Source organism: Parasteatoda tepidariorum, chromosome 6, assembly GCF_982258835.1.
Source record: "Parasteatoda tepidariorum strain Cologne lab strain chromosome 6, Ptep-v5.0, whole genome shotgun sequence".
In the NCBI taxonomy this organism is placed as follows: Eukaryota; Metazoa; Arthropoda; class Arachnida; order Araneae; family Theridiidae; genus Parasteatoda; species Parasteatoda tepidariorum.
The window spans coordinates 102,871,092-102,883,683 of record NC_141760.1 but is presented as its reverse complement, the minus strand read 5'-3'; the positions used below and the strand labels follow the sequence as shown (position 1 = coordinate 102,883,683).

The following is a 12,592-nucleotide window of genomic DNA, read 5'->3' as shown; positions in this document are numbered from 1 at the left end:
GTACTTACTTTTCGTGCTTGCAGTTGTGCTCTGTACTACTTTGACAAAAGGATTGATGCAACAACTTCGATCTTCTGTGAAACAACAAATCAATCAGATATTACAAATATTTCGGACATTCACCAGAGCAACTATGTGATTGTTGACATTCACCGGTGTAAGTCGACTTTCTCTTGATTTCGATCATCCACGGCACGGTAACATAGATACTTAGGGCAGAAACTGTAGCCCATATAACAAAAACTTATTATAAATAGAAATTGTACTTACTTTTCGTGCTTGCAGTTGTGCTCTGTACTATTTTGACAAAAGGATTGATGCAACAACTTCGATCTTCTGTGAAACAACAAATCAATCAGATATTACAAATATTTCGGACATTCACCAGAGCAACTATGTGATTGTTGACATTCACCGGTGTAAGTCGACTTTCTCTTGATTTCGATCATTCACGGCACGGTAACATAGATACTTAGGGCAGAAACTGTAGCCCATATAACAAAAACTTATTATAAATAGAAATTGTACTTACTTTTCGTGCTTGCAGTTGTGCTCTGTACTACTTTGACAAAAGGATTGATGCAACAACTTCGATCTTCTGTGAAACAACAAATCAATCAGATATTACAAATATTTCGGACATTCACCAGAGCAACTATGTGATTGTTGACATTCACCGGTTTAAGTCGACTTTCTCTTGATTTCGATCATCCACGGCACGGTAACATAGATACTTAGGGCAGAAACTGTAGCCCATATAACAAAAACTTATTATAAATAGAAATTGTACTTACTTTTCGTGCTTGCAGTTGTGCTCTGTACTACTTTGACAAAAGGATTGATGCAACAACTTCGATCTTCTGTGAAACAACAAATCAATCAGATATTACAAATATTTCGGACATTCACCAGAGCAACTATGTGATTGTTGACATTCACCGGTGTAAGTCGACTTTCTCTTGATTTCGATCATTCACGGCACGGTAACATAGATACTTAGGGCAGAAACTGTAGCCCATATAACAAAAACTTATTATAAATAGAAATTGTACTTACTTTTCGTGCTTGCAGTTGTGCTCTGTACTACTTTGACAAAAGGATTGATGCAACAACTTCGATCTTCTGTGAAACAACAAATCAATCAGATATTACAAATATTTCGGACATTCACCAGAGCAACTATGTGATTGTTGACATTCACCGGTGTAAGTCGACTTTCTCTTGATTTCGATCATCCACGGCACGGTAACATAGATACTTAGGGCAGAAACTGTAGCCCATATAACAAAAACTTATTATAAATAGAAATTGTACTTACTTTTCGTGCTTGCAGTTGTGCTCTGTACTACTTTGACAAAAGGATTGATGCAACAACTTCGATCTTCTGTGAAACAACAAATCAATCAGATATTACAAATATTTCGGACATTCACCAGAGCAACTATGTGATTGTTGACATTCACCGGTGTAAGTCGACTTTCTCTTGATTTCGATCATTCACGGCACGGTAACATAGATACTTAGGGCAGAAACTGTAGCCCATATAACAAAAACTTATTATAAATAGAAATTGTACTTACTTTTCGTGCTTGCAGTTGTGCTCTGTACTACTTTGACAAAAGGATTGATGCAACAACTTCGATCTTCTGTGAAACAACAAATCAATCAGATATTACAAATATTTCGGACATTCACCAGAGCAACTATGTGATTGTTGACATTCACCGGTGTAAGTCGACTTTCTCTTGATTTCGATCATTCACGGCACGGTAACATAGATACTTAGGGCAGAAACTGTAGCCCATATAACAAAAACTTATTATAAATAGAAATTGTACTTACTTTTCGTGCTTGCAGTTGTGCTCTGTACTACTTTGACAAAAGGATTGATGCAACAACTTCGATCTTCTGTGAAACAACAAATCAATCAGATATTACAAATATTTCGGACATTCACCAGAGCAACTATGTGATTGTTGACATTCACCGGTGTAAGTCGACTTTCTCTTGATTTCGATCATCCACGGCACGGTAACATAGATACTTAGGGCAGAAACTGTAGCCCATATAACAAAAACTTATTATAAATAGAAATTGTACTTACTTTTCGTGCTTGCAGTTGTGCTCTGTACTACTTTGACAAAAGGATTGATGCAACAACTTCGATCTTCTGTGAAACAACAAATCAATCAGATATTACAAATATTTCGGACATTCACCAGAGCAACTATGTGATTGTTGACATTCACCGGTGTAAGTCGACTTTCTCTTGATTTCGATCATTCACGGCACGGTAACATAGATACTTAGGGCAGAAACTGTAGCCCATATAACAAAAACTTATTATAAATAGAAATTGTACTTACTTTTCGTGCTTGCAGTTGTGCTCTGTACTACTTTGACAAAAGGATTGATGCAACAACTTCGATCTTCTGTGAAACAACAAATCAATCAGATATTACAAATATTTCGGACATTCACCAGAGCAACTATGTGATTGTTGACATTCACCGGTGTAAGTCGACTTTCTCTTGATTTCGATCATTCACGGCACGGTAACATAGATACTTAGGGCAGAAACTGTAGCCCATATAACAAAAACTTATTATAAATAGAAATTGTACTTACTTTTCGTGCTTGCAGTTGTGCTCTGTACTACTTTGACAAAAGGATTGATGCAACAACTTCGATCTTCTGTGAAACAACAAATCAATCAGATATTACAAATATTTCGGACATTCACCAGAGCAACTATGTGATTGTTGACATTCACCGGTGTAAGTCGACTTTCTCTTGATTTCGATCATCCACGGCACGGTAACATAGATACTTAGGGCAGAAACTGTAGCCCATATAACAAAAACTTATTATAAATAGAAATTGTACTTACTTTTCGTGCTTGCAGTTGTGCTCTGTACTACTTTGACAAAAGGATTGATGCAACAACTTCGATCTTCTGTGAAACAACAAATCAATCAGATATTACAAATATTTCGGACATTCACCAGAGCAACTATGTGATTGTTGACATTCACCGGTGTAAGTCGACTTTCTCTTGATTTCGATCATTCACGGCACGGTAACATAGATACTTAGGGCAGAAACTGTAGCCCATATAACAAAAACTTATTATAAATAGAAATTGTACTTACTTTTCGTGCTTGCAGTTGTGCTCTGTACTACTTTGACAAAAGGATTGATGCAACAACTTCGATCTTCTGTGAAACAACAAATCAATCAGATATTACAAATATTTCGGACATTCACCAGAGCAACTATGTGATTGTTGACATTCACCGGTGTAAGTCGACTTTCTCTTGATTTCGATCATCCACGGCACGGTAACATAGATACTTAGGGCAGAAACTGTAGCCCATATAACAAAAACTTATTATAAATAGGAATTGTACTTACTTTTCGTGCTTGCAGTTGTGCTCTGTACTACTTTGACAAAAGGATTGATGCAACAACTTCGATCTTCTGTGAAACAACAAATCAATCAGATATTACAAATATTTCGGACATTCACCAGAGCAACTATGTGATTGTTGACATTCACCGGTGTAAGTCGACTTTCTCTTGATTTCGATCATGCACGGCACGGTAACATAGATACTTAGGGCAGAAACTGTAGCCCATATAACAAAAACTTATTATAAATAGGAATTGTACTTACTTTTCGTGCTTGCAGTTGTGCTCTGTACTACTTTGACAAAAGGATTGATGCAACAGCTTCGATCTTCTGTGAAACAACAAATCAATCAGATATTACAAATATTTCGGACATTCACCAGAGCAACTATGTGATTGTTGACATTCACCGGTGTAAGTCGACTTTCTCTTGATTTCGATCATCCACGGCACGGTAACATAGATACTTAGGGCAGAAACTGTAGCCCATATAACAAAAACTTATTATAAATAGGAATTGTACTTACTTTTCGTGCTTGCAGTTGTGCTCTGTACTACTTTGACAAAAGGATTGATGCAACAACTTCGATCTTCTGTGAAACAACAAATCAATCAGATATTACAAATATTTCGGACATTCACCAGAGCAACTATGTGATTGTTGACATTCACCGGTGTAAGTCGACTTTCTCTTGATTTCGATCATTCACGGCACGGTAACATAGATAGTTTGGACAGAAACTGTAGCCCACATAACGAAAACTTATTATAAATAGGGATTGTACTTACTTCTCGTGCTTGCAGTTGTGCTCTGTACTACTTTGACAAAAGGATTGAATTAACAACTTCGATCTCCTGTGAAACAACAGATCAATTGGATATTGCAAATATTTTGTACATTCACCAGAGCAACTATGTGATTGTTGACATTCACCGGTGTAAGTCGACTTTCTCTTGATTTCGATCATCCACGGCACGGTAACATAGATACTAAGGACAGAAACTGTAGCCCATATAACAAAAACTTATTATAAATAGGAATTGTACTTACTTATCGTGTTTGCAGTTGTGTTAGGTACTTTTTTGACAAAAGGATTGATTCAACAACTTCGATCTCCTGTGAAACAACAAATCAATCAGATATTACAAATATTTCGGACATTCACCAGAGCAACTATGTGATTGTTGACATTCACCGGTGTAAGTCGACTTTCTCTTGATTTCGATCATCCACGGCACTGTAACATAGATAATTAGGACAGAAACTGTAGCCCATATAACGAAAACTTATTATAAATAGGAATTGTACTTACTTCTCGTGCTTGCAGTTGTGTTCTGTACTACTTTGACAAAAGGATTGATACAACAACTTCGATCTCCCGTGAATCAACACATCAATTGGATATTGCAAATATTTCGGACATTCACCAAAGCGACTATGTAATTGCTGACATTCATCGGTGTAAGTCGACTTTCTCTTGATTTCGATCATCCACGGCACGGTAACATAGATAATTTGGACAGAAACTGTAGCCCATATAACGAAAACTAATTATAAATAGGGATTGTACTTACTTCTCGTGCTTGCAGTTGTGCTCTGTACTACTTTGACAAGGATTGATACAATAACTTCGATTGGATATTGCAAATATTTTGTACATTCACCAGAGCGACTATGCGATTGCTGACATTCATCGGTGAATGTCAGCATTCTCTTGTTTTTTGTCATTCACGGAAGCATATATATCTATATACATTGTTTTTACTTTACGTATTATTGTATGACGTATATTTTATTTTATACATTTAGCTCAATTAACTAGTTTACGAGGATTGCTGCTAAATTTATATTTTTAGGATTTATGTTGCATTTCGTTTATAAAAAACTTCATTTCATACTTTGGCATTATTTCATACATAATCCTTTATTATACCTACTATTCGTTTCTACATACTATTCCCGCATATTTTACATCATGCATTACCATTACATCTTAAAAGATAAATATCCATCTCAAAAACTCGTTATTTCATATATTCTCATTTTTGCATTTTTTTAAAATTACATAACATATTTTACTCCATTTGTTTGTTCTTTACATGGTAGCCATTATTTCATGTATTTATCTCATATATACTGCCATTATTCCATAAATTTATTCCGTACATAAGTTACACATTATTCCATATATTACTCCCTATCCTATGACCATTTATCTTTAAAAGTATTCTCATGGCATACAAAACTGGAATCTGTCTTCGAAGAATTTATATAAAATAAAAAAAAATATCCACCGATAAAAGATAACAAACCTCTCGAGGCTGTGAGGAAGAAACTCCATTTATTTTTCCTAACCCGAAGCGTAACAAGAATTGAGAGTCTTTAAGTTTGTTGTCGAAATTTTATGGCAAAATTGTCCCCCTAGCAATGGAGTATTTTAGGAAAAACTACAAACAAAACGGTTTGTTCTATTCTTGTTTCTGTTCTTTTCTCAAAACTAACTGCAGTATATAAATGTCAACTGAAAAAACTGTTTATTTGATCTGTAGCAATTAAAGATCGACACATTATTTGTACGCCTCTTCTTTGATATATTTGGTCTAGTTCATAATTTTGGAAAGTTTTGTAAAAATGGTACTTTTTGAAAATTTTTTCCGCATTAGGCTTTATCTGATGTTTCAAAGATAGACAGTTTTTTTTGTATTACTTTTTCACTGTTTTGATTGGGATTTAAGTACTGTATTATAATTATAAATGTTTCAACTGAAAAAAAACTGTTTATTTGATCTATAGCAATTCAAGATAGACGCATTATTTGCACGCCTCTTCTTTGATATATTTGGTTTAGTTCGAAATTTATAAAAGTTTCGTAAAAATGGTACTTTTTGAAAAAATTTTCCGCATTGGACTTTATCTGATGTTTCAAAAATAAACAGTTTATTTTGTATTGCTTTTTCATTGTTCGGATTGGGATTTCTGTACTGTATTGTAATTATAAAGTATTCAACTGAAAAAACTGTTTATGGGATCTATAGCAATCAAAGATAGACACATTATTTGAACGCCTCAACTTTGATGTATTTTGTTTAGTTCATAACTATGGAAAGTTTTGAAAATATGGTACTTTTTGAAAATATTTTCCGCATTAGGCTTTATCTGATGTTTCAAAGATAAACAGCTTATTTTTTTTCACTTTTTCACTACTTTGATTGGGATTTCTGTACTGTATTATAATTGTAACTAAATCAATATTTATTTCTAAATATATTGTTGTAGTTAGCACTAACGTAGATAATCAACGTTTTTTTCGAAGTTTCTCTGAATATTATACCGTAATAATTTTATTCTTGTTTTGTTTATTTTTTTTGTAGGTAACCAAAGTAAATAAAATATCGATTTTATTCCTTAAATTGTGATGAGCATTTTAGTACTTATTTGAGTTGTACGCTAACGGTTCTATAGTACTGTTGATTGATTGCTTTTGATTGTTCAATATCTATTATTTTATTTTATAACAGTCCTTGAACAGCCGACTCAATTTTTGGATTTACGACTACTAATGTTCAACTCCGTAACTTTGTAATTTTGAACTCAATCCAGAAGACAAGAGAAATCCTGAATCAAGTATTGGGAGAAATTTTGCCTTCGTGGAGGGCTTTTAGATGGACCTAACCCGCATTTGCGTTACGTGGAGAGGGAAACCACGAAAACCTTCTATGATTAACCTGACAGCGAGGGGACTCTAACCCATGATCCGTCAACCACTGAGGGTATTTTAATTCAGCACTGTGGTCGGTGCGACCCGGGTGCGGAACTCGTATCAACCTGGGATTCGAACTTCACCTTATTGGAAGGCGTACATTCTACCCCCTGAGCCACCACGACTCAATATCTATTATTTTTTTTGCGCTTATCATTTGTATTTGTTAAAGGTACTTAACTGTATCGTGTTCCCGTTCTTATAATCCACCAAAAAATATGCCGAACTGTAGCAACGTTTTGAATCTATTCATAAGCAGATTCAATATGAACTCAATATAAAAACAGAGCTTTATTTTTAGTTCGTTAGGAAAACGTAGCAGAAAAAGAAGATGAAACAGCTCGATGAAAGTCTCAAGACACGTGTGCCTCTCCTAGTTTTTAAAAGCTAATTATTTCACGAATTATAACTGAACTGATAATTAAACGAAAACTAAACTGATATACAAATCGCGTCGCATAAATTCGGGAGCCACCAAGATCTTTTTAGCTTCGAAACTACGTAAGTAATTAGTTTTCTAGCTGATGAAGTTCGATGAATTTCTCTTGTCTTGAATTTTTAAAAAGAATCGAGAAAGAAAAAATCAAGCTGCTATTCTTCCTTCTTTTATGGCATTATGTGTAGTTGTATTCGTCGCAAAAAGAATCTGTAATAGTTTGTTCCATAAAGTTATTTTAGTTGAAAGTAGCTGAAGCAGCTATAATGTGGATGAAATATAGCTGAAACTGCTATTCCTCGCAATTACTCATACCCAGGGACAGCGATATACATTCGCACTTGTCCAAATGCTATAGAATCGTAATCTTGGCGGAAGTATTGGCGAATGATTTTTTTCCCACTGGAAAGAAATTAAAATGATTTTTTTTAAACAAATCAGTAATTGGCGAATTTTAAACAATTCATTTTCAAAACAAATCGAAAATTGGCGAATACTTTTGATATTTGGCTAATTTACTGGCTAATAATTTGAAATCCTTATGGCTGGCCTTTTGCCCTGCATATCCAATGCTGTGCCAAAGCAAACGAAGCTATAAACCAGTGGTTACCAACTGCAACCGGCCCACGAAGACTTTTTTTGTGGCCCGTGAACTAAAATATATTAGTTGTCATTTTTTTTTTTGCGGACAATTTTAGTAAAAAATTTACATGGGTTTTAAATACTTTTAAGTTTTATATATCTTAACAATTTGATATCTGTTGCACATTAATTGTTTAATACATAGGTGCACAATTAAAGTTATTGTAGCCAGAATTTTTTAATACGCAATTAAATATTTACTTCTACTTCTTATTTTAATTTGTAATTCAATGCTTTTGTTTTGTACATTTTGATAAAAATCTGACAGTAATATTTAATGTTAGCTTCAAACATAAAAGAGTCCAATATAAAATTTTGATAAAGTTGCGGCCCGCCATTTGACTGGTGTTTTTAATAGCGGCCCCCACCCTCATGTAAGTTGGAAACCCCTGCTATAAACTGATTCCATAGAGCACTAATTCTATTGTAAACTAACTCTGAATATTACTATAGGGTGCTTGAAATAGTAGTATGTTTTTGTATTGTAAATAAGTACTTATAGTCATTTATCTTCAATTACACATTGCATTTTGTAGTTTCTAATAGTTTGCAGTAAGTAAAGTTGTTCGAGAGTGTTTTGGGACTACCATTTTTTTTAATCGTTATAAATATTTTTTATGTTTACAATATATTGCCTATTTTCTTTTCCAGAAATGTGCAGATGCAGCAGATAAGGATGACATTGCGAACAAAGATTATAGATATCATTTTGCCAGAACTTATCCTCCTAACACGAAGGTAAGCCGTAAGCTGTTAAGATTAACGTAGATTAAACGTCCTTGCGTTTAGGCAGAAAGAATAAAAAATTTTCGAAACAATTTTTACTCCGTAGTTTTGAGGAAGATGAAAATACATAAACATGTCCTTAGATTTAAAGCCCAGATAAAGTTAAGAGTTAATGTTAAGAGGTGATGTTAAGAGATAATGTTAAGAGGTGATGTTAAGAGATAATGTTAATGTATTTTTAGACCCACTGGAACGGGAAAGCGAGGAAGGGCGCGGTTGAGATGGGGTGTCTCGATGGACCCAATAAAAATTCGTGATGGTACCATCAAAAGATTTTGATGGAGTATGTTAGTATCAGTAAGTTTGTAGATGGTCTAAAGTTTGTTGATGGTCACCGTCGAAAAACAATTCCAATCTAGTTTTGTTGTGTTATGATGGTAAACCATCAAGTTACGTTTGATGGACCAATACAAACCATCATATTTTGATGGCAGATTGTCGGACCAACAACAACCATCAAAATATGATAAAAGATGCTGTATAGCTATTTTGATGGTCTACCAACAAGTTTTGTTTATTAATGTTAGACCAACGATAACCATTAAAATATACTGGAAGATATTGTTTTACTGTTATAATAGTTCATCCATCATGTTATGTTTAGTATTGTTAGACCAACAGCAACCATCAAATTAAGATGAAACATGTTGTTTTACTAGTAGGATGTTTCAACCATCGTGTTATGTTTGTTGTTGTTGGACCAATAACAACCATCAAAATAAGATGGAAGATGCAATGAATGAAAAAAATTGGAGATCTAAGATATATCGGAAGTCGTTATGGGGAAATCTTCAAAGGTAGGCATTGGCCCACTTTGAGCTGTCTGGCCAACTACGATGATGATGAATGTCAAGTGATAGTGAATGATGTAGAAATATACTACAAATACCTATTGAGTATTTATATCGACGCGTGTGATTTCTAACTATAAGCCTTCCTTTTTTTCTTCTTTTTAATAAATACAGTTGCAATGAATTTATATTAACTATAAAACTAACTAAAAAACTAGTTTTTTAGCAATTTTGGTTAAAACGGCAAGTAAAACTTTTTAAAAATTCTAATTCATAATAAAAACGGCTATCTCTTTTCGCATTTACTTTTTATGAGCATTCGAATTCAGAATAAGTCAACTGGATATCTCATTTTTATCCCAAACCTTTTTTCTTTTGTACTAAAGATTATATTGTTTAATAATAATAACGAAAAATGAAATAGATCTATATGAAAAAGTTTCGAATGGGTTGGCTTTTTTTTTCGTGCCATATTCTAATTTATTTATTTATTTAATGAAACTAAACGTTTTGATGGGGAAGAAAAACTGAGAAAAAGAAAACATGATATGTATTGTGTTAAAATGCTCTTTAAAAGAGATTACTGTAATAGCTCCCGTTATTTTTGTTAATTAAATTCATTGCAACTTTATTTATTAAAAAGAAGGAAAAAAAGAGTAATTCTTTCTTTAAAGTGTTCTGAAAAGAAGGCTTATAGTTAGAAATCGCATGCTTCGATTAAAATACTCATTAAGTTAAAATTTGCAGTATATTTCTACATCATCTCTTAAAAAGGAAACATTATATAGGCTTTAAATCTGAAGACATATTTATGTAACTTTATTTTCCTAAAAAGCATGGGGAAAATTTTTTTTAACGAAATTTATTCTTTCTATCAAGACATAACGACGTTTAATCTGCTTTTGTTTTTATTTAATGAAACTAAACATTTTGAGGGCGCAAACTGGGATTTTTTTGTAATGTAAAGAAAAAAATTGATATGTATTGATTGATATGTATTGATTGATCTGATTGATGTTCAGCTAATTTTTGGTGTTTGAATGTTAAATGATTTTAGAGTTGAATCATAAGTTAAGCGTTTCTACAAACGAAATTTTCATTTAAGAGTAAACTTTAAGTCTCTATTTCAAAAAATGTTTTGAAAACGCTCAATTTTGCACTAGAAATTGGCTAAGAAATTACAAATGAAACATTATTGTTATCTATAGGCAAAATGGGTCTTGTTTTGGATTTGATGGCGTCCACACACTTTTCAACTGTGTTCAAGAGTAATAGTAAACAGTGCGCATGCGTCGTCAGTGCATGCGTTGCTATGGCGACCGCTGCTGTTTTTATTTTTATTTTCACTAGCAGGCATTTTTAATGTATTTACATAATAATAACTTAAAGTATTTTTCTATTCTTTTTATAATTAACGTATAATTACTAACTTGACGGTGATTTCACTATAAATGTGAATACTGAAGAAGGAAAAGTATTTTGTGACGTCTTGAAACACGTACATAGGCAGGATATAAAAACCAATCCGACGACAAACATCAATGGAGACCCATGATTTAAAATCTTGCGTCGTTTAACGGAGTCAATCCTAAGAGAAAAGCACTTGACCAAATGGGTAACCAATGATTGTAATAAGGTGACCACAACTTTTTATTTTTTATTTTTAACATTTTTTTAACGTTAATTTGTTTACGACTATAGGTATTATATAAATACACCAAAATCATTCAGAGATAAAAAAAAAAATAAACATCTTATTTGCAGCCTCCAGGTGAGATGTTAAAGGTGCTTCCGTCGAGTTGGAGTCGAACAGCGACGTCTTTTATACAGTCTACATTCTTAAGTACAGCCCCTATTACTGCAGCCCTTCTGCAATAACCGTTTGCTGTTCCATCGACACAATAATATTTTACACCCATTCAGAACCGTTCATATCAAAACAGTGACTTCATATTCTTTTTAAAACGAGTATTTTGTTGCAATTTTGGGGCAAGCTAAAACTATCTTATATTTTAATGAAACATGTGTGATAATATTTTTATATGAAGAGAAAATCAGCTGAAGGTTGTTTGCTTATGAATGAATAATATAAGATTACTAATTCCGTGAATCGAATTAAAGATATTTGCTTAGGTTATTTGATTTTATCAATTGTTAAAACACAAGTTGCTGTCTGTCAGGGTTTAGCTTAAAAAGTTGATGGTTCCACAATAATATTTTGCACCCATTCAGAACCATTCATTTCAAAACAGTAACTTCATATTCTTTTTAAAACGAGTATTTTGTTGCAATTTTGGGGCAAGCTAAAACTATCTTATATTTTAATGAAACATGTGGGATAATATTTTTATATGAAGAGAAAATCAGCTGAAGGTTGTTTGCTTATGAATGAATAATATAAGATTACTAATTCCGTGAATCGAATTAAAGATATTTGCTTAGGTTATTTGATTTTATCAATTGTTAAAACACATGTTGCTGTCTGTCAGGGTTTAGATTAAAAAATTTATGGTTCCAAACATATTTTAAATCCCATAAACTAAATATTTTAAATTCAAAATATTTATCAATTTAAATATAAACTTAGCTATTCGTAATTTATTAATCTTATGCTGCTAAACAATTACGATTAATGAGTTTCAACTATTGTTAAAAATTCTAAACCAATTTAAATAGAAGAAGAAAGATTCATCAATGCTGAAATTTAAATATAAACTTAGCTATTCGTAATTTATTAATCTTATGCTGCTAAACAATTACGATTA

The 12,592-nt window shown here is 32.9% G+C and overlaps 1 protein-coding gene across 1 annotated transcript in view; it reads left to right on the top strand.

Annotated features, from left to right (window-relative positions):
* The window catches only part of LOC107454842 (receptor-type guanylate cyclase Gyc76C), a 255,986-nt gene that overhangs the window by 136,326 nt on the left and 107,068 nt on the right, over window positions 1-12,592 (top strand). The window contains exon 2 of the mRNA XM_087166312.1: window positions 8,902-8,988. Coding sequence (XP_087022438.1) covers window positions 8,902-8,988 — 87 coding nt within the window. The remainder of the gene's footprint in view (window positions 1-8,901; window positions 8,989-12,592) is intronic.